The 23,443-nt window shown below is 43.2% G+C and overlaps 1 protein-coding gene across 1 annotated transcript in view; it reads left to right on the top strand.

The window, feature by feature from the left end:
• ncapd3 (non-SMC condensin II complex, subunit D3) overlaps positions 1–8,345 on the top strand; it is a 46,888-nt gene extending 38,543 nt beyond the window's left edge. Inside the window, exons 30-35 of the mRNA XM_042009687.1 lie at positions 4,492–4,604; positions 4,783–4,847; positions 5,770–5,817; positions 6,008–6,070; positions 6,152–6,200; positions 8,154–8,345. Coding sequence (XP_041865621.1) covers positions 4,492–4,604; positions 4,783–4,847; positions 5,770–5,817; positions 6,008–6,070; positions 6,152–6,200; positions 8,154–8,214 — 399 coding nt within the window. The 3' untranslated portion in view covers positions 8,215–8,345. The remainder of the gene's footprint in view (positions 1–4,491; positions 4,605–4,782; positions 4,848–5,769; positions 5,818–6,007; positions 6,071–6,151; positions 6,201–8,153) is intronic.
• The last annotated feature ends 15,098 nt before the right edge of the window (positions 8,346–23,443 follow it).

The following is a 23,443-nucleotide window of genomic DNA, read 5'->3' on the forward strand; positions in this document are numbered from 1 at the left end:
CGTCCATCATCCATCCATCCATCCATCATCCGTCCATCATCCGTCCATCCATCCATCCATCATCCGTCCATCATCCATCCATCCATCCATCATCCATCCATCCATCCATCATCCATCCATCCATCCATCATCCATCCATCATCCATCCATCCATCCATCATCCGTCCATCATCCATCCATCCATCCATCAGCCATCCATCCATCCATCATCCATCCATCCATCCATCCATCCATCCATCCATCCATCATCCATCCATCATCCGTCCATCATCCATCCATCCATCCATCATCCGTCCATCATCCATCCATCATCCGTCCATCATCCATCCATCCATCCATCATCCATCCATCATCCATCCATCCATCATCCATCCATCCATCCATCATCCGTCCATCATCCATCCATCCATCATCCATCCATCCATCCATCATCCATCCATCATCCATCCATCCATCCATCATCCACCCATCATCCATCCGTCCATCATCCATCCATCATCCATCCATCATCCATCCATCCATCATCCGTCCATCATCCATCCATCCATCCATCAGCCATCCATCCATCCATCATCCATCCATCCATCATCCATCCATCATCCGTCCATCATCCATCCATCCATCCATCATCCATCCATCCATTCATCCATCCATCCATCCATCATCCATCCATCCATCCATCATCCGTCCATCATCCATCCATCCATCATCCATCCATCCATCCATCATCCATCCATCATCCATCCATCCATCCATCATCCATCCATCATCCATCCGTCCATCATCCATCCATCCATCCATCATCCGTCCATCATCCATCCATCCATCCATCATCCTTCCATCCATCCATCCATCATCCATCCATCATCCATCATCCGTCCATCATCCATCCATCATCCGTCCATCATCCATCCATCCATCCATCCATCATCCGTCCATCATCCATCATCCATCCATCATCCATCCATCCATCCATCATCCATCCATCCATCATCCGTCCATCATCCTTCCATCCATCCATCCATCCATCATCCATCCATCATCCGTCCATCATCCATCCATCCATCCATCATCCGTCCATCATCCGTCCATCATCCATCCATCCATCCATCATCCGTCCATCATCCATCCATCCATCATCCATCCATCCATCCATCATCCATCCATCATCCATCCATCCATCCATCATCCATCCATCATCCATCCATCCATCCATCCATCATCCGTCCATCATCCATCCATCCATCCATCAGCCATCCATCCATCCATCATCCATCCATCCATCCATCCATCATCCATCCATCATCCGTCCATCATCCATCCATCCATCCATCATCCGTCCATCATCCATCCATCATCCGTCCATCATCCATCCATCCATCCATCATCCATCCATCATTCATCCATCATCCATCCATCCATCATCCATCCATCATCCATCCATCATCCATCCATCCATCCATCATCCGTCCATCATCCATCCATCCATCATCCATCCATCCATCCATCCATCCATCCATCCATCCATCCATCATCCATCCATCCATCCATCATCCATCCATCATCCATCCGTCCATCATCCATCCATCCATCCATCATCCGTCCATCATCCATCCATCCATCCATCATCCTTCCATCCATCCATCATCCATCCATCATCCATCCATCCATCCATCATCCATCCATCCATCATCCATCCATCCATTTTCTTCTGCTTATCCGGAGTCGGGTCGCGGGGGCAGCTGCCTAAGCAGGGAAACCCAGACATCCCTCTCCCCGGCCACATTCACCAGGTCATCTGGATGGATCCCGAGGTGTTCCCAGGCCAGCCGAGAGATGTAGTCCGTCCAGCGTGTCCTGGGTCTTCCCCGAGGCCTCTTTCCGGTGGGACGTGCCCTGAACACCTCACCAGGGAGGCGTCCAGGAGGCATCCTGACCAGATGCCCGAGCCACCTCATCTGGCTTCTCTCGATGTGGAGGAGCAGTGACTCTACTCTGAGCCCCTCCCGGATCACCGAGGAGAGCCCGGCCACCCTGCGGAGAAAACTCATTTCGGCCGCTTGTATTCGCAATCTTGTTCTTTTGGCGCTCCCCACAGCTCGTGAACACAGGTGAAGGTAGGAACGTAGATCAATTGGTAAATCGAGAGCTTTGCCTTTTGGCTCAGCTCCTTTTTCACCACGACAGACCGATGCAGAGTCCGCATCACTGCAGACGCCGCACCGATCCGCCTGTCCATCTCCTGCTCCATCCTTCCCTCACTCCTGAACAAGAACATGACATACGTGAACTCCTCCACTTGGGGCAGGACCTCATTTCTGACCCGGAGAAGGCACTCCACCTTTTTCCGGCTGTTCTTTGGAGGTGCAAAGAACAGAGGAAATAAGATCATTTCTACCTGTTTTAACCAGACGGGACTTTGCGCTGCTCTGTGTTCAGTTTGCTGACGCTCTGGATCAGATAACATGGAAGTATTCTGTAACGTGAGATGGATCCTTGATGTATTTTACAATATACGGGACGTTGAAGGAATAAATGTCCTCATCATCATCGCGAAGTGCGCTGAAGCCCAAACAACTGAAAGGAGTTTGTACAGCTGGCAGAGGAGCGTCCAGCAGAGTTTATGAAGGGAATCAGCAGCAGGGCAGGTGGAACAACGTGGGCTGCAACAAACCTCTGAAAGGAGGCGGAGTCAGGTACAGAGAAGCTTGAAGAATAAAAAAAAAAACTACAACGCCCTGTTGCGTTTTTAGTTTTACTAATATTCAGGCTGCGCAAATTAAAGCCAGATTTAGTTTATTTCCATGGCAAACAAGTCTACAATTGTTACCTCCAGTGCTGCACCACTCACTAATGTTTTTGTCCAGTCTCGTCCCATCCGTCATGTCCAGCAGCTTGTGCAGCATTTTCTTTTGGACGATCAGGACACCAGGGGCTCCAGATCAGTCTCCAGAACAGAAGCAGAACTTCGTTTAGTTTGGTTACGTCTCTGGTTCTGGTTCTGGTGGGGTTAGGGTAAAATTGAACTCTCTGCTACAGACTAATAGAAGGTCTGAAACATCTTGGTGCAGATAGTGAAGGATCTCAGCTTCGTCCAGAAGTACAGCCTGTTCTGTCTGTAGTTCAGACCCAGGTCTCTGTAGTCCTCCAGCACTGCTTTCAGGGTGGAAATAGTGTTTACCTTGTTCTCCGTCATCCTAAAATCCTTTTCTTTGTGACATTAGAGAAAAATCCCCTCATCATGAACATGAATGAGACAAGCTGATCAGTTCTCTGTGCTCAGCCTTTTGTCCATCACTGACACTCCTGCAGAGTAATCAGAGTATTTCAAGTCATCACTGAGCTGGACTGGATGCGTGAAAACTTGTTTTTTTAAAAATAGTTTATTTTTACCTGGAGAAAAATGTTTCGATAAGATGAGAAGAGCTCAAACGTCCCCCGTGGACAGTACATGACGTCTGAGTAGCTCTTTCTACCTTCAGCTAGATTAAAAATTGACACAAGTCACATTTGTAAAACATTAAAACATTTATATATTTAATTGTTCTGTCTGTTCTCATATTTAATACTTTAACCACTAAAACTCCACCAGATCTCTGGCGCCCCCGATTGCTACCACATCTACCATCATCAGCGTCTCAGGAGCGGGAGTGTGTAGCTCTGTGGGGTGAACTAGCTACCCTTTAGGTGGCCTACAGGAGGTTTACAATCCAGCCACCAAATGTAGTTTTATTCAGAGACTCTATCTGGTAAATCCACCATGATCCATGATAACAGCATTATTTATCACATTTCATCATAAAAACATCACCATCACTACTATGTTGCTAAGAGACCTCTATTTAGACCTGGACATGATGATGAAGCCACTTCCTGTCAGACTTTCCACCAATCAGAGAGCTTAGATTGACGGTAACGTCCAATCAGGAGCAGCCAAAGATCAACCAGTGAGCAGAAAGTTCTATGTGTGTGTGAAAAGAAGAAAAATAATGCTCCTCTATGGCTGGAATAAAGCCAAGAAGACGTTTCTGATGCACGGTGGCGCCACAAAGCAGCTGAGCTGGAGTTGGTTTAGTGAGGATAGCAGGTAAATAGTAGCAGGAATAACTGGAAATGAGGAAAAAGTGGAAACATGGAAATAGTTTCTGTTGTGTGTTTGTTTCAATAACAATATTTTTTCTCCTGAAAGCCAAAACTTGAGAGAACGATGAGATGAGAAAAGGTTTGGTCACTGTTGATCTGTGTGTTATTTCTACAAAGTTCTGTTAGTAATAAATTCTGCTTTCTTCTTCTGGTCGACCTTTATGCTGCTAAATCTATTCATACATTCATTTTACATCATTTTAGAGAAAAATGGCTTGGAGTTTTATAGATTTGAGAGTTTTTTTTTTTTTTTTTTTTTTTACAGAAATCTATCTTTAACACCAGCTGTAAGTTATGTAGCTCTTGACTGGCATTGAAGGTGCTGCTGTTGTTCTGGTCTCTCCTCAGGGTTCAGTCCAGGGTTCTCCAGCCAGGCGGAGGCCTCTTCTACCTTTCACCTTTAACACACCACAGCCCCCTCGACCAGTCTACCCGTTAACCAGACTGACGCTGACTGATCGGTAGGTTTCTCTGATGATGCTGACGCCAGGAGAGTCTGGAAACTGAACCGACACATTTCACTTGTTGCATAGTTAATTCTTTCATTTTCCTCTGTGAGAGAATCTGCACATTCATGCAAAGAGAACAAGTCATTTAAAATAAAAGAAAAAGAAATAAACTAAGTTTGTGTTTTGTCAGCCGTGCGTCCAGACCCAGGCAAGAGGAACGAGGCCAGTCCAGGTCTGTGGCTCTGGAAGGAACAGGTACAACTTCACTCTTTTCACTTGACTCATCAACACATTTACTGACTGAAGCAGGTCACAGAGCTCCTGCAGCACAGAGGAGCTGAAAATGTGGAGCCAGACAGAAAGACAGACAGAAGAAAGGGTCTCGAAGGGATTTCTGTCCATCACAGTGGAAACACAAAGAGATGAAGGGAGCATTCACACCAGGATGGTCCGCTAGCCTCGGTCCGACTGGGGACTCGGTTTAGTTGGGGGTACAACATTGTTCCAGACAGAGACTTTGGTCATGCTGCACTTCTCAAACAAATAGGACCCATTAAATAACGTGTTTCCCTTTCTGCCAGAGCAGGCCCTGCACCAAGAATTACAGAAGTTGAAGACGAGGAACACAGCGAAGAAGAAAGCTTGTTCGTCTGCTGGTTAATGCAGGACAGCTTTGGTTTCTAGCCGAATTCACGTCAGGCTCAGAGTTTCGTTTGTTTCTGCGTCGTCTCAACAGCCGTTATTCCAGGTACACGCAGAGCTCCTTAAGGAATGGAATCTGTTGGAATTCCTGCTGGAAAACTACAGCACATTTTTTAAGCAGCAGTAGAAACAGGAAACTGGTTTAACTGGATTCTGTAACATCGTTTCCAGGTGGTTCAGAGGTCGGCACAGGGGCCTCATCGCGATTTGCACTGACTGGTCAGTTGCAGCCTTGCTGTGAGGACTGGGCTTGCTTTCTATCTCCCAGTATGGCCTTTTCCCAGTTGCTCTGGTTTTCCTGACATTTCAAAGTAGGGTTAACTGAGGATTCATAGTTTTATATACCAGCCCCACACCCCCCGACAGGCTAAAGCAGAGTGCTCTAACTGAGCTTGATGTCTGTTCCTGGAAGTTTGTGCACCAACATCAGTGCTGATGAGAGCTTTGCTGCTTGTTTTTCTCTTTGTGTTTACAGTGATGTTAAAAGGAGCTGCGAACAACAGAGCCTTCAGCACACCAAAAGGTAAGCTGTCCCCGTCCACCAGGTGTGTATTCCTGCCATCAGGACCACCATCAGACGGCCGTTGGTCTCTCAGTTCCTCCTCCTGAACAAATGAAAACTTTGTTTAATCAGCACGGATCTCTGCTCTAACATTACCTGGAAAATAAATGACGTGCATCTGAACTGCCCTTCTGTCCTTCCTCTGATCCAGGCAACAACATCAACTTAACCTTTAATGAAGGACTCAGCGCCATCTTAAGTGATCAAGGAACAAGTAAGATTCTCCACCTTTGCGATGATGATGATACGTTTGTTTTCACCTCCAACGTGTTTCATTTGTTTTCTGTCCTCACAGGTCTGAGTGAGGACACCAGCGTCCTTCATGTCCAGCCAAAGGGACAGGAGTAAGTTCATGCCTGTACCATGTAATCCACGATGTTTAGGTCTGAGTTTTATCTCTGGTTCTGCTGGTTCATCTAAACCAGCATCTAGAATGAGCCAGTAATAAGAATCATTTTCATTTTATTGATCCTGATTCACCCCTTGGTTTAAAAACCAAAATCACTTACCTCTGTAGAGAGGAAGGAGAGCAGAAGATGGTCTGGATCAAAGTCCCACCGACTTTCAACCTTCATTCAAAGCTGTTTTTTTAAGGTTGTGAACTGTGTCTGTACCAGACCCGGGGTCTTATTTACCACCGTAGCCCAGCACGAAACGGGCCTGAAGGTGATGAACGCCAGTCCCCATAATAGTTGTGATCTTTAAAAACCAACGTGACAGGAAAATGTGCGCACCTGTAGGTAAACTCTGACCCGTGCGTTCGGACTTTCTGGAGACGATGCAGGCGGTGAACCCCAGCCAGACTGCATCCTGCTCCTCACTTCACACCAAACATCAGTCACTGATCCACGTCATCATTTCCAACCAGCCATGTTATCTGTACTGCAGCTTGTAGGGAGCCACAACCGTTCCAGAAACATCTTTCAATATGAAAATATACAAACAAGTCAGGTCCCTGGCCTCCCCCCGCCCAGCATGAGGACCACGTCCTACTGCACCCTCCCCGACAGGAAGGCTTTACCCGGGAGGAGGATCTGTGAAGATGCAGCGTTTGAGATGAGAGCAATGCAAAGGTTCATTTTTAAAGATCTTTTAATGTATGAGACACAGTATCACAGCTCTGATTTCTTTCAGCTGTGACATTAATGGCACTGATGACGTCTCTTTGTGTTTGGAGTAAAGCTTCGATCAGAACCTGGATACTAGTGGATCTGTAGTCTCTGCCAGGTCAGGGTCTCCCTCCTTCATGTTCAGTGTGTGAGCTCGGGTTGGATCTTCCTCCTCTGGTTGCAGACACACTCAGACGGTGGGAGGATGCTCTTTTTTCCCTCCATCTTGAGGTCTGACCACGTCCTTTTTATTAGCTCTGCCCACGCAGAGGTCATGTAGGTGTTCAGTCTGTCCGTCTCTCAGCAACATAACTCATTTTACTTCAATTTTCAGAAACTGTCCGAAATGGAAAACGGGACAAGTGATTATATTTTGGGGGAGATTCGGATCACCGTCTGGATCCAGGAATGTTTTAAAGGATTCTTTACTACGGGGAGACAGGGATCCTTTTGCCTTTACAGCTAACTGAAAAACCATCAATCAAAGGAAGGAAAGACAATGTCTCTGAGTTTATTTCTGTCTCCACTGCTGTGGCCAACTAAACTAAATTTCTTTACTCGTCTCCACCGACGAGAACTTCATTTTCTGTGTTGGAAAAGTTTTTTTTCTCTTTGTTGCCATGGTTTCCTCTTTGATCCGCAGCTTCTGCATATGCAGCAATATTCATGTCCTGCTTTGAATAAATAGCTAAATATTATTTAGCTGGATTTGGGTGTGTTCAGGGCGGGATACGAGGCCGGTTCAGGTGCGCACATTTCCAAGTAGTCTGTTTTATAAAGTGGAAATTGCTTGGAAGCGTGCGAATGCATGATTTTATAGGTCTGGACTTTTTTGGTGTTTGGACGTTTTTGGCTGTTGGACGTAGTATAGATCCTTCAGTTTTTATTCACCCCTGATGATTCTGTAAAGACGATGGTAATCGGTCCATATTTATAAAATGCTTTACCTTACCTGGAATGATACCCAATACATCACATTCACACACACATTCACACACTGATGGCGCTCAACCGCGACCCATCTGGAGCATTTCGGGGTTCGGTGTCTTGCTCAGGGACACCTCAACATAAACTCAACTTGGCCAAGGATTGAACCGGCAACCCTCGGGTTACAAGCTCTACCTTGCTGAGCCACGACGCCCCAAGATGCAGTTTACACCTCACATCTGTTTTCTCTTTTCCTTCCAGAGCTCCTGGACCGAGGCAGTGGAATGTGCAGTCTCCTCTCCGCCAAAGAAAAAGAGTTTAGCTGTTTTACAGCTGAACTCTTATTACTTGTAATGTCGGTATTTCTGTCCCATTTGTATTCTGACATTAATGTTTGTATTTGTGTCTCTGTCCTTCATTTTTTAACAATAAAGCTTTGACTGTTCATCAACAGAGGAGCATTTTCAGGTTTGTCTGTGTGAGCAGGACACAGCAGATGAGTTGTCAACATCATCGTTGGAATCTAAACTGAAATGTTTTTATCATTTATAAACATAAAATAAACTTCCTGAAATAACTTAACCAAGCTCACAACTGCCAGGCTCAGAGGCTTTTTACCCTCCACCAGGACGAACCCTCGGCTGAAGTCTTCTCTCCTTTCGTTACCATCTTTCAATCCCTCTAACTTTATTCATATATACATGTACTTTAGTAACAATTTCTGACACTAGTTATAATGCCACTATTAGACATGATGAAGTCTGGAGTGTGGACAAGAACAAACACTGATCTGTCTTAATGCAGGAAAAAAACAAACATTTAACATGAAAAGATTGAGAGTAAAATCCAGTGAAATAAAACGAGAAACTAAACAAGATTCTTCTGGATTCAAGAATGGCTTTTTTTTCTTCTTAAAAACAAGACAAAAGCATTTACACTAATTAAAATCAATAATAATGGATTAGATCTATGCAGGAATCCGTTATTCATTTGCTCCACATGTCAGCCTGTCCCCGGAGCTGTAGGTGGATGACGTGGCCTTCTGGAGGATAGACTGGCCAGGATAAAGCAGGAGTTGAACCACCAACCCTCCAGGTACTGGACTTTGTGCCTGTCACACTTCAGGTCTTGAATTACTGTTTACAATATTTTCATAGTACAAATACAGAAAAGTGATAATTAATAGTAGTAATGAAAGTAACGCCCACGTTTACTTTCATCCTGGAGCATTTAACACTTTATTTCATCCACTTTTTCCTGGTAAAAGGAAACACGAGAAATGATCTTTTTTTTCTTTTTCGCTCTTTTTGGAGTTTGTTTCATTCTGTTATTTAAAGAGAATCATCTGGATGCTGTTTTTCTTCTGGGAATGGAACATTTCCATCGACTGTTGAACGTGTTGTTTCATTTAATCAGCTTTTTAAGTGGTGGGGGGAGGGGGGGGGGGGTGTATTGATGGTAACCTTGAAGAATAAACATACATTTGCACGTTTAACATGCTGTGTTTGGAGTCTTTGATGATATTGTTGAGTTTTCCTGTCCAGGATCCTCGGAGCCTCTTTACCGAGCGATGCCAGCGGTTCAATCTGTGACCAACATGATCTATTTGCTTCCTGTTGGCATGGAAACCAGGCTGGCCACTTAACCGGTAGGACATCACGAGCTGTAAACAAAGCAGTTCATCAGACTGGACGTTCTTCTGGTGCTCCTGCTGAATTCCCAGTGAGATGTCTGAAGCTGCATGATGGCTGCATCTCAATTTGCATTTAGATGATTTAGTATCACTTCTAGATTTTAGAATTAAGGTAAATTTAGCAAAGGTCTGACATGTGAATGGCATGTGTGCACAGGTGAATATCTTTACTAATAAAAGGTTAGAGTAATCATTCCACTTACAGAAATTAAACTTCTCTTTTTCATGTTTGGGATATAAATATGAAAAATCTTTGTCTCAGTTGGGTTGTATCCATTTTGGCCAACAGAGGGAGCTGGTTCACCACAGCAGCTCCAGATCCTTCCTCCTCAACTACAACCACTTCAGTAAAGAAAAGATTTAACCTTCAAAACACTGGCCAGAATTAAAAAGGTTCTACTTATGTTTCCAGTCAGCTGAGACTGTTGGATGAAGGACTCTTCAGACTCTGCTGTGGTGTCAGGCAGCAGTTATTTTTCTCTTGTTGTTTGAACAGGGTCTATTATTATCCTAGCAGCAGTGTCTGAAGCACCCTGGACGGCCCTACATCCAACAAGCTGGGGTGCATTCAGTGTTCTGACACACTGTCAGCCTGCGAGGAATATACGTCTGGAAAGGAATCATTAACCAGTGTCCTTCTGAGATGCTGTCGCAGTTTTCCTCACAGATTGAAGTTATAGGTTATGTTACTGCTGTAGAGATTGGTAAACATAGGTAAGCACTAAATCTGCTGTAATTGTTTAAAATGCAGACGATTCTTCAAAGCTAAACTGCTGGTACGTTTCTCTTAGGTGTGTATCTGTGAGATCCTGATGCTGTGTGTTTAACCTGTATACAGCCTCGTTTACTGGCTGCAGGTAAAAATGATCTGACAGCAGAAAACAAGATGAAGCTGCTTATTTCATTAGAGCCAGCTGAAAATAAGTTACAGAACCAGATACACACCAGGCACAGAACCTGCTACAAACCACGTTACAGACCAGGTCTCAAAGCTTTTACAGGGCAAGTGTGGAGCCCATTGCAGAGCAGGTCAACCTGGAAGGATATGATTACAAGTGTGGAAATGTTCCAGAACAACAAGTTCCTGTTTGGAAAATCAGGGAATCATTAACTAATTTTAATCTTCATCACCGTGGCTTCAGCAGTAGATCTCAATTCCAACACTCCAATGAGTTCACAGAAAGGACATCAGCTGATCAAACGCTGGAGCACTTTCATTATCTTTTACAGAATGGAGCAGATTCTTCAATGAATGGAACCAAGTTTTTTTCTTTCTAATCAGAAATAGATACCAGCAATTTGAGTCAACATGAAACTCCACGACGACAATCTGCTGTGTGGCAACGGCACACCTCACCGTTTCATCAGCCGGTCTACGTCACCACACACAGAAACATGATGGATTTACATGGATAAAAAGTTTTAAAATAATAATAATAAATTTAATTTATTAAAATAATTACACCCAGCAGGTTGTGTGTAATTACTGCAGGTAAGCAGACTCAGACAACACGACTAGTGTCATTATATTGAGCAATCTTGCCAATTTAATCTAAAAACTTTTCCTAAAGCAGAGAATTAAAAGTCTCATTAAAGGTACTCTGGAGTTTATTGACGAGTGCTTCAGCTGCATCGCCATGGACAGGACGAACCCAGCGTCGACTCCGTCTGCACCCAAAGTTGCTTCAAGCTCCAAGAGAAGCTGGACTCACCTGGAACAACCTCTCCCTGGTGATGACACTTCAGATATCCTCAGGAATATGTATAAAAGTCTTGCTAGCCTCGACAATTGTTTGGGCTTGATGGAAGTTCTCCAGGAAGAGTTTCAGGAGCTGCGGGAGTCTCTGGAGTTTAGTCAACAGCAGGTCGAGTTGCTGGCTGGTGAAATCCCTCACCGAGGGAATGACCCCATGGTTTTTGTTTGTGTGTTCTTTAATAACAACAGACTGAGCTTCATATGGAACGTCAGTAACAATACGCGTCTGTCGGGTACAACTCTTCCTCCCCAGAGAAATTTCCTCTCGCTCATACACGCTGACTTAAAATAGGAAAGCCTCTATTTCTTATCATTACAGCTAGCTTTTTTAAATGCATGAATTCATCTAAACTTAAAACATAGCTAACTATTTACATCAATGCAGTGCAGTGTATTCGTGCATCACTGTAACATTACAACAAACCAAAGGACAAAATAACCAGACAGCTTTTACTCATTTCTGATTTGTTCAGTGAGCCTCTGAGGTGCTTTCACTTGTCTTGATAATGTTCTTAGGACTGGTTTTTGGACTAGTTCTGATGTTCCAGGAGATGGATTGTCAACTGTCGGTTGTCCTACATTCAGTCACTTTAGATCCAGTAGCTGGTTCCTTCAGAAGATGCCGTCTGTGGAAAGTAGCTTATCACAGCATCTGCTGGTGTGCAGTCTATTCTGGGAATAAAGAGTAGTAGTCAGTAACTACTACATAGTCTTTACCTGCAGAACTAAACAGGTCCACACCAACCTTTTTAAGCAGCCTTTGTGAATCTCTGAAGCTCTGTCTAGTTGGGATAACTAACATGCTCCTCTTGAAGAGGATTCCACCCACTACAGACAGTTCCTGTACTCCTTGATGTGAAAAGATCAATCCTGCTTTGAATTAGGCCAACCTGCCATGATGGTCCCTCTTAGCTCTTTAGGTGTACATGACATCCGGAGTGTAGCGTTACATTCTTTGTATTCTCAGTGGACAGTCATTGAGTCAGTCAGTGGTTTATAGTCAGTTTCAATGGTGACTGCTTGTCCTGACACAAACTGATGGAGTCTTTTGTTCAGGCATATGCTATGCTGAGACGTAAAAATGAGTGCATGTGTCATGAAGCAAGATGCATATGCAGTCGGTTGCCATTCATCAAACCTTTGCAGGAGGACTGCTCCTAGCCCACTCTGTCAAGCATCTGATCAGATCTTGATTGGTTTTGTTGGGTCATAGAATCGCAGAAGTGGTTTCTTTGCAAGTCTTTCAGAGAGCTTGGGTATGAACTTCCCTATGTAGCTCATCACACCATTAAATCTCTGTACATCCTTCTTAGATTGTGGTCTGGACATGTTTTCAATGGCAGACACTTTTCTGGGATCTGGTTTGATTGATTATCAGTTTTTCATCATGCTTGGCTTTTGTGCTTCCCCACACAATGATGTCATCCATTGTCCATGTCCATGTCCACACCGTCCAGATGTTTGTAAATGGTGTGGATTGTTTTGTGGTAGACTCCAGGTGCAGATGCAATGCCAAAGGGTAGCCTAAGAATTCTGTAACGGTCAAAAGGACTGTTAAAGGTGCATAACCTTGAGGTCTCTCCATCCAGCTCTAATTGCCAAAATCCCGACGATGCATCTAGTTTGCTGAAATATTGGACATTATTAAACTGTGACATTATTTCCTCTCTTTTGGGAAGTTTAAAGTGCTTTCTTTTAATTGTTCTGTTTAGATCCCTGGGATCAGTGCAAACTCTAGGCTTGCTGTTTTTTTTGGTTACAACAACCAATGAACTCACTCACTCGGTTGGCTCGTCAATCCTTTTGATCCCAAACTCTCCCTTCTGTCCAGCGCTGCTTCCAGTGGTTTGTTACAAAGCGAATGGTACTTGGATGGGTGAACAACAGGCAACACGCTGTAGAAAACTTTTATTGTGGGCTGTCCAGAAAGTGAATGTAGCCAGGTGGTAAATTATTAATATGATCTGTCACGTAGGCACAGGACGTGCCCGTGGAAGCCTTTATAAATGGCTATAGTGTTATTTTATTGTGCGATGTTTGTGGTTTGTGATTTGTTTTCTGTTTTAGTTTGTATTATTCTGTTGATCTATGCATGTATAGAGATATGCTAAATATGTTGTAAATATTGTAAATAGATGCCCTTTGACTCGGCCACTAGATGACAAAGGAGCTTATATCTTTCTGCCAACACTGCCAGGGACATTTTGGGCCTTCTTCCTGTGTGACGCCCAACACGGCTAGAGACATGGAGTGTTAATTAAGTCCATCTTATGGTTGAAATGGAGACTGATCTTTAGGAGAAATGAGCCTGCATGTGGTGCAGGGTGGAGACTGCCATGTTCCTTTATAAAAAAAGAGCAAGAACTTCAGTGTCTGTAACTTCTGATGTGTTGAAAAGAACTGCTGTATTTTCTTGGGTTTTATTATTACTTTCATTGTTTTACCATCTTTGTACAGTGTTGAATTTGTAATTTATATTAAACTGCTGTAAAAGAACCCCAGTAATTGTGTCCTGTGAGGTAACTCATTTTCCAGGCTACATCTATATGTTATTGATAATAGCTTTGGGGCGTGGACATTCAAAAATTCTGCCACCCTAATAGATAGCTGTAAGTTTATTTGGTTAATGGTATATTTTTTACATATAATAGATTAAAATTGGTGATATTCTAAAAAATTCTGTCGTAACAACGATCTTTAAAATCTGTCAGGTTGGCCAAATTCTCCCCGCTGTGCTCCAGAGTGTACCTTTTAAAGACTCCATTTTCCTACTTTAAAGAATATTTTGATTAGGCTGGCACAAAATACAACTGAATGAAAGCATAAAGTGCGCCTGATTTGAATCTGCTGTCTCCCTGGAACTTCGTCACCTGCAGCGTCACTTACCTGCCGTAAAGATCCTGAGAATACATATTTCCTCCAGGTGGTCAGAACTAACAGCTAAATTATGTCCAGCTTAAAAAATCCGTTGAGGATGATCTCACACGGTGGAAATTCTTACCTTTATCACTCCAGGAGAGAGTTGCTGTTATAAAAAGATCATTCTACCGAAACTCCATTATCTGTTTTCAATGGTTCCCATTAAACTTTCCTCCACCTGGTTCAAGTCATTGGATGTTTCTGGAAAGACAAACCACCATGTAATAGTTTAAAAACTCTACAATAGACTGAAAGCCGTGGTGGTTTAGATTTTCCCAGTTTTCATCACCATTTTGTAACTAACAGATTAGAGTCTATCTCCAAATAGCTCAAACATAATCATGTAGATGAACTGTTCAGTTTCTCTGTTTAGCTTCAACTGCAGTTGTTGTGGTTTGTTTTTCTCACCCTTCTTTCTTTTCTCTTCCTGCTTATCTACCTACCTTTCTCCTGTTTCAGTTTTCTCTGATGTCCTGCCATGAAGACAGTGTTTGTTCAGTCATCTACTCAGGCTTGTGGTATGACCTACAGGGATTCCTATATTTGTCTTGGCCAGTGTGGCTGCATTTTTCTTTGGGTATTTTTTTTATTAAAATGTGTTCATTTAATTTAGGATGTTTTAAAATAATCAGCCATCAAACCATCAGCTGGTTGCCAGGAATGCTTTGCTCAGTCTATTTATTCAATACAGTTAACAGATGCCACATGCTTCAGAAATTGGTCGAAATGCTGCATTTAGATGCAGCAACTTATAAATATGTTACCAATATAAACAGCCCACAGATACAAACATACACACACGTAAAGGTTGTGTCAAAGTCAATGTTTTCTTTTTCTTGAGCTTTTCCTTCTCACATTTGGAGGGTAAAGGGAAAGAGGCTACATCCGTGATCCTATCTGCCAACTGGAGTAGCAGGGATTTCCTCAGGACAATTACTGGACGGACATAAAAGGTTCAGAGAGCTGACTAGCCTGAGAATAACCCCATTTAGAGTAATTTACTCTGGTGGGAGGGAGGATACGACTGGAAGGTTGTTAAAATGTTTTGATTACCCCCCACGCCTCCTTCTGAACACACATAATCTTTACTTTCAACTTTATTTATATTAATCTTTATTTATATTTCATTATTTCAGTTTCTTTCTCTGTTCTGACAGAATTTTCTTCATGTTTAAACTACACTGTCCAGGCATAGAAAGATGCTGGTTCTTCATGGTTCGTGTGTTAGGCCCCATGTTCATGGTGGCAGTTTGTTAATCTTTTGGGGGCGTCGGTTCACAGTTTACACACCCTGACATTATTAATATCTGTTAATGGTACAGAGCAGTTCAAACATTAACAGGAAGGAGGAATAATCTCTGGGATGGAAGAAAGAGTTTGCTTTCCAAGAAATGTTAATCCTAAAACATTTTTCATTCTCATTATGTTTAACTGGGTTAACTGGGTAAGACCTGCACTATATAATCAAACAAGTTGGCTTCACTAAAAAGAAAATATCTAAAAACAAGTTTTCTTTAACCTGGATGAGTTTAATGACGCAGCGTGAGTCTGCTGAAGTTTAATGAGGATGATAAATCTGAGTTAGCTGTAAGTTCATGAGGTTGTGGAGAAAACTTGATGTGACAAATTCTGCATAAATTAGAAGAGAAACTTACTAAAAAATCTCTTTTATTTCTATTGATGATTTCTAGTCCAAGTAAGTAAAGTCTAAATAGTCTAAAATAATACCAGACCAGCAGCTGCCTGGAGAACTGGTTTTAAATCAAATCTTATTTATACTTATTTATATAGCACTTTTCATGCTCATGGCAACACAAAGCTCTTTACACAATAAAAACAAATCATGTATATTCAATACGAGATTTAAAGCCTTCACATCTCATAATTGCACACACACAGTCGCACACAAATTCACACACATACAAACCAAGCTTCATGCACACTCGCGCCGCCCACCCAGACCCAAAGATGAACTCCCGTCGCTAATAACTGTCTCTGAACTTTAATTAAGTATAAAAGTAGTAATAAAATGCAAACATCAGGCTCAACATCTGGCTCGACACTGCTGTAAGGAAACAATGTCTGTCTGTCTGATAAATGATAATAAATGAAGTCTTTATGAGAAGTGGCGGTAAATGAGTTTACTGCAGCTTTACTCTGATCAGGTATTAAAAGAAACTTTTTGCTTTTGTTATATGTGTATTTTGCTTCAGATTAATTTAAACTGAAATTTTTTACTGATGAAATATTTACATTTATTCCAGGTGATTTATTTGCAGCATTGTGATTGGTTTGCTTCGCTAGCCGTGGGTTGGCGCAGCTCTCACTATGAGGAGATTTAATGTTTATTATCTGTGGTAACATGAAGCACTCATTATAACGGGGTGACACAGAGGTAAAGTGTGAAGTAGTGACAGTTATAAATCATGCTGTAGGTAGAGGATGTTGTCTCCATGTTCAGCCTGTCTATGAGGTGTGAGGTGATCGCCTCCATGTGAGTCATGTTATCATAGAAAAGCAGAGACAACAGTCAGCGTCTGTGGTATCAGCAGGTTCTCCACAGCTTTCCATGGACTCCGTTCTCTGCACAAACAACAAGATCAGGTGGAGCTGTGCTCTTCTGAGAGTTGAGGTCTTCTTCGGTTTCTGTGTTGATGTTCCTTCACTAAATGTTTACTAGAAGTCTTGGAAGTGTTTTTGGGTAAATTGTTGTTAATATAATTGGTATTAAATTGTGTTAAAACCTTAAACTGTGGTTAAAGAGTGACTTCCAGAAATAAGCAGACGTTAAATCGGCTAGTTTGTGTAAACAGCATCTGAAAATAAGAAATGTTCCCAGTTATCAGCATCGATTGTTTAATAGCTAATATTTTCACCCAGTCTCAGTATAAACCATTAGACACTAAACAGACTCTGTGTGTAGGTGCTGATAATTTAATCTATTTTATTTTTTATGTTTTTGTTGCTCTGTTTTGTGTTGTGTGGGAGTTGGACCTATCGGAAGACACAAAGTTTAGCGGCCAGAGTGAAGGGCCCCGAGCGCCCATCAGCTGTGTGGAAATTATTCATTCTGACAAAAAGAAAAAAAAACAACTTAAAATTCATCCCAGATGTGTTATTATCATTTTCACTACAGATGTATTAATTCATGAAAGCAGAGGCCCTTGGTGAGACACATGGTTTCTCTTATCCAAATCTTCTCCATGACTGCAGTCATTTCATCAATGGGCCAAAACATACAGTTGGAGGTTGTGTCCGAGCAGGGCAGATGGCTGTGATCTTTCTGGCGTTCTGGTTCCCAGGAACATGGTGATCCTGCAGGAATCTCCAACAGACTAAAGGCTACATCACTGATTCAATCTTTTTAGGATTTAAATTAAATAAAACAAGCCATTGAAGCCACTGAAAACAAGCCTACCTCCAGCGCCTTCCCCTCTGCCAACTCCACCCTCCTCCCTGAGCCGCCACCTTACCGCGGTGGAGGAGTTTGCATGTCCTGACGATCCTAGTGGCTATGCTGTCGGGGGCTTTATGCCCCTGGTAGCGTCACCCATGGCAAACAGGTGTCTAGGGGAGGGACCAGACGAAGAGCAGCTCCAAGAACCCCTATGATGACGACAAATCATGGACCCAGGTTTCCCTCGCACAGACGTGGGTCACCTGGGCCCCCCTCTGTAGCCAGGCCTGGAGGTGGGACAAGGAGGCAAGCGCTTGGTGACCGGGCCTTTGCCCATGGAGCTCGGTCGGGCTCAGCCCAAAAGGGTGACAAGGACCTCCCTCTCGTGGGCTCACCACCTGCAGGAGGGGTCATAGGGGTCAGGTGCAGTGTGAGCTGGGCGGCTGCCAGAGACGGGGACCATGGCGGTCTGATCCTCGGCTGCAGAAGCTAGCTCTAGGGACCCTGGACGCCTCCCTAGTGAGGTGTTTCGGGTATGTACCTCCAGAAGGAGGCCCCAGGACACGCTGGATGGACTACATCTCTCGGCTGGCCTGGGAATGCTTGGGGATCCCCCCGAATGATGAATGAAACCGGGGAGAGGGAAGTTTGAGTTTCCTTGCTTAGTGAGCTGCCTCCGCCACCTGACTCCGGATGAGCGGCAGAAAATGGATGGATGGATGGATGAATCAGTGCATCATGACAGCAGCCTGATAATCGTGGCTGGACTCAGTGTTCTGGAGCCACTGTCTCCCACTTCCAGGGCCTGTTCACTGTTTTCAGACCATTGTTGGAACCAGGAGCCCCGACCCTTCGTGTTTACAGACCCCTCATCAGTGGCCTGTAGGATTTAGATATACAGGATAAATAGCAAAGGTGAGTTAATCTTTTCCAAAGACGAGCGTCCAACTGGCTGTGCAAAGAGCGAGCCAGGATGAGCAGACATGGATTCGTGAAGCCAGGTGCAATTTATCTTAGATAAGTGCGCGCTTGAGGCTTACAGAGTAGAACTGCCATCAGATCCACTAGTCTTCTGTATATTGTTCTTGTAATAAATAAATATATATTTTGACTGCTTTCCAAGTCATACTGCTTCTTTTGCTTAAACAAGATGTTTTAAATGAATTCATCCCGTATATTTAGACAAATGTCTTTTCCTTTTATATTGTTTATTTCCAGAAATGAATCCAGACAGATGAGCAGATCATTTATTTTGCGGAGAAAGCTGCGGTGATATCCCGTACGCAATTTCTGTTAGGAGGGACAGCATTCATCCCACAGAGATGAAGCAGCTCTCATTTTTTATTTAATTTAATTTATTAGTCATTCGAAATTTGGTGGGGGGCTGAGAGACTGGGCTTTTCCTTTCCATCTCTCTGCTCCTCATCCTCCATGTGACATGACAGCATTGGCATCGTTAACATATTTCTGCGCTCTCAGCAGGTCTTCCTGGATAAAAGTTGGCTGGTCTCCACTCCAACCGGCCGCCCTCCCTGAGCCGGGTTCTGGTTCTGCTGGAGGTTTTCCTTCCTGTTAGAAGGGAATTTTTCTTTTCCACTGTCGTCCCGTGCAGCTCAGGATGGGGATTGAATCAATATCAAGATTTGATGCAATCTATTGGTTTCCTTGACTCGGCTAAACTGGCTGAAATTGGATCAAAATGATTATTGATGTTGTTGATGATGTTGTGAATTGGGGCGTATACAAATAAAGCTGAATTGAATTGACTTGTTAATTAGTTGTGTGTTTCAGCGTGTAGAAACGAGGAGTGTTTTATATTTAGACCTTTGTGAATGTTAATCTATTCTTGTGTTATATAGTATGCTTTGATGCTTTCTATCTGTGTGACTTCAGTTTTGAACAGAGTTCAAATAATAATAATGATAAATGCAGCGGCTGAAATCCATCGTCAGTCACATGTTACGCCATAAATTATTCGTGGTCCAGAGGCCACGCCCAGTGAGGTCAAACCATGGTTAGTTTCTGCCAAAAAAAGAAGCTTGTTGGAGGTTGAGATCGAAACCCTCCCTTGTGAGGTGGAAAAGAACAAAGAGGTGGAACACTGGAGTTGGCGTGCACAAAAACGCTGCATGGAAGAGGACCATGGAGCAGTTAATAGCCTCGCTGTTGTTGATCCGACTTCGGCTGTGGAATGAAAAACGTCTCAATAAGTAGCATTTATATGCCCAGGATTAATGTTTTATTGGTTTTATTGGTTTTAAATTTTGATAATAGCCCATGCCTGGAGCTGGAAGTAACAATTCTTTACTTGAAAATAATAAACGACGCTAAGAGATCAATGAAAACCTGCTGAACGTCTGTGTTTACTTACATACACATTATTGTGTTCATGGTTCTGTTATATGAAGCCACTTTTTATAGGGTATATTGGGCTACAGTGGAGTTGAAGATGGCGCCAGCGTGTGCGGCTCGCCGTCTGCTCGGTTTGTTAATGGCTTTTTTAGTGTTTTTATTGCTTTTTAACTGGCATAATGTGACTGCTTTCCGGTGTACGATCGACAAGCCCTAATACATATTGGTCTTATTCAAAGATCAAAACCGAATTGGATTACGAATGGCAGAACCTCGAATCCTCCACCGTTCCTCTCTGATATCCCGTCTGAACTACGATACATACCTGTCGGCCTTCCGCCAAAAAAATGCCCACGGAAAAGAGGAAGGCGAGGCGGCGTTTTGGTGAGAATTAAGGCGATCAGGAGGTCGTCTATAGGAAATCACCATATGTTGGGACATTGGTGTTCCTTGCAGTGGATTCGGCTTGTTTTTTCATGTCTTGGGAGCTGGATTTCACGTTTCTGACGGAGACTTGGCTTCGAGCAGGTGAGTTCTCATCGTTTTCAGAGCTTCTTCCTCTGGACTGTGGATTTTTCAGGCCCCTCGTACTGCAGGAATAGTGGAGGAATTGCTGGTTTATTTCGGACATCTTTTTCGTGTCGGCAGCTGCCAGTGCAGCTTTTCCAGCTTTAAGTTCAGCTGGTGGAGATCAAATGTGAGTCTCCGCTGCTCTGTTGTGATCTATCGACTGCCCAGATTTAACAGTGGCTTCCTTCAGGACTTTGCAGACTTTTTCTCATCGATTAGGTTGGAATATGATCGAATCCTGATTGTTGGAGATTTTAACATCCATGTCTGTTGTGAGACCAAACCACTAGCTAAAGACTTCATGAGCTTGTTCTTTTTTTAACCTGCTTCAGTTGGTGAAGGAGCCAACACATGAAAAGGGTCATACACTGGATTTGGTCTCACTTTGGGTGTGCATGGTGATATGCAGGAGATTTGGGACGTGGGCATCTCCGATCATCGGCCTGTTTTATTTAAATTTGAACTTGTTAAATCTGGGTCTGGTTCAAAACACCTCGGTACGCTCAAGACGCCTGATCACCTGCACAGATGCGTCGCTTTTTTCTGCTGCTTTTACTAAGTCGACGCTTCCCTCTCTAGAGTTACAGCATGGAGATGTGGATAGACTCCTGGAGGAGTTCAACTCCCTGTGTTCTGACATTTTAGACACCATTGTCCCTCTCAAGATTTTACGCTGTAAACCAGCTGCAGAGCCGTGGCTCAGTGAACACACCTGTGCGCTCAGGCGTATCACTCGGAGTGCTAAGAGGAAATGGAGGGACAGGCTTCATGTGTCTTTGGAGATGTTAAAAAATGATTTAACTGAATATCATGTAACCGGGTGGTTTTACTCCAGGGTAATTATGGCGGTTTGTTTTCTGACCCTATGCGTGGTCGTGAAGGCATCGCGGGTCGTACTTCTGCTTCCGCTTCTCCGCTGAGGCTCATCAGGGAGAGTATAAACAGGTGCGGTAGCTAGAGTGTCTTCCTCTCTCTACCTTTGGGCGTGTTGGCGGCGGTGCGGCGTGTCGCCATGAGCTGGTTGTCGTGGTTTGTTGCTGGAGCCAGGTCGTCTGGTTTCATTGTTTGGGCCATGGATTTTCTCCAAGCTTTGCTGGTGAAGACTGTGCTGCTGGTATTTCTGGAGTGGGGTTGCAGTAGAGCCACGTTGCTCGGGACGGAGATTGCCTCTGCTCCCTACTGTGCTCTCATCAGTTGACCGTGCCCCCGGTAGTTTGATTTTGCTCTCATTGGTTTTGACTGTCCCACTTACCTTATGTCCTAACTTAGGTTCCACGCTCCCTTTACGTTACTTTAACGCGTTTTTTAAGGGTTTGGTAATTTGGGGATTTATGTTGTTTGGTTTGGTTTTGTTATTAATTTACTAACTCTTGGTTTGTTTTGGTTTTTGGTTTTGGTTGCAGTGGATTTTGTGTTAACACCCAGATTACTCAACGGGTTTTATTGTGTTGTGTTGTTTTTTACATTGTTTAATAAAGATAGATAATTTTTTACACTGTCTTGTTTCTATAAATCTATAGTTAGATCCAAACTGTGTACTTCATAATAGGGAGCCCTAGACCATTCTTTGGGAATTGGGTTGGTCTACCAGTGGGCTCTTGTGGTGCCGCCCTCAGTCACGATCCGGGCCCCATCTCCCCGTGTTACAATCAGGCTGCTGTAAAGAATTCTAAGACCCAGTTTATTTCGAACTTAGTGTCTGTGAATATCAGCAAACCTCAAATTCTTTTTAATTCCTTGAACTCGCTTTTGAATCCGTATGATTCCTCTCCTCTGACTCCATCTGTTGTTCTGTGTGAAAATTTTTTATTGAGAAAATGAGCGCTGTCAGATGCTCACCCTCATTTTGCTGATCCTGCTGTGTCTTCTGCTGTGTTTGAACATTTTGAACCTGTGACTATCTGTCAGACATCTGAAATAGTTCAACATGGATTGTTAATTTTGTTAACTCCTCTTATTTTAGGTTGTGTTCCAGCTGCTTTGAAACATGCTGCTGTGCAACCTCTTCTAAAAAAGAATAACCTGGATCCTACTGTTCTTTCAAATTTTAGGCCAATTTCCAAGCTTCTTTTTCTCTCCAAAATTGTAGTGAAAGCTGTTTACGATCAGCTACAGGATCATCTGAAACTTTATGACGTCCGTGTCATAGCACTGAAACAGGCCTTCTTCTTCTGTGCAATGATTTATCTTTAGCTGCTGATTCTGGAGCTTCTGCTGTTTTAATTCTTCTCGATCTCACTGCGGCCTTTGATACGGTGGATCATGACATTCTGTTAATGCGCCTGCAACAGTCTGTAGGAATTAACGGTATTGTACTCAAATGGTTTGAGTCCTATTTAAGAAAGAGAAGCTTTTCAGTCCATCTTAGGCAAGGCAAGGCAGTTTGTTTGTACAGCACATTTCATATACAGGATAATTCAAAGTGCTTTACATAAAACAAAGACATTACAGATATTTAGAAATAGTAAAAGGCATCAACACATAATCAACACATAATCACAATAAAATAATAAATTACATTAAAATGATTAAAAGCAAGATAAGTTAAAAAAAAAAAAGTTAACGTGCAGATTTCATGCATAGGCATGAGAAAAGAAATGTTTTTAACCTGGATTTAAAAATGTCTACATTTGGTGAAAGTTTAATCTCCACTGGCAGTTTGTTCCATTTGTTTGCAGCATAACAGCTAAATGCTGCTTCTCCATGTTTAGTCTGGACTCTGGTCTGGATCCTGGTCTGGACTCTGGTCTGGACTAGTTGACCAGAGTCTTTGGATCTAAGAGCTCTGCTAGGTTTATATTCTCTGAACATATCACAGATGTATTCTGGGCCTAAACCATTCTGGGATTTGTAAACAAGCAGAA

Source organism: Melanotaenia boesemani, chromosome 16, assembly GCF_017639745.1.
Source record: "Melanotaenia boesemani isolate fMelBoe1 chromosome 16, fMelBoe1.pri, whole genome shotgun sequence".
NCBI lineage: Eukaryota > Metazoa > Chordata > Actinopteri > Atheriniformes > Melanotaeniidae > Melanotaenia > Melanotaenia boesemani.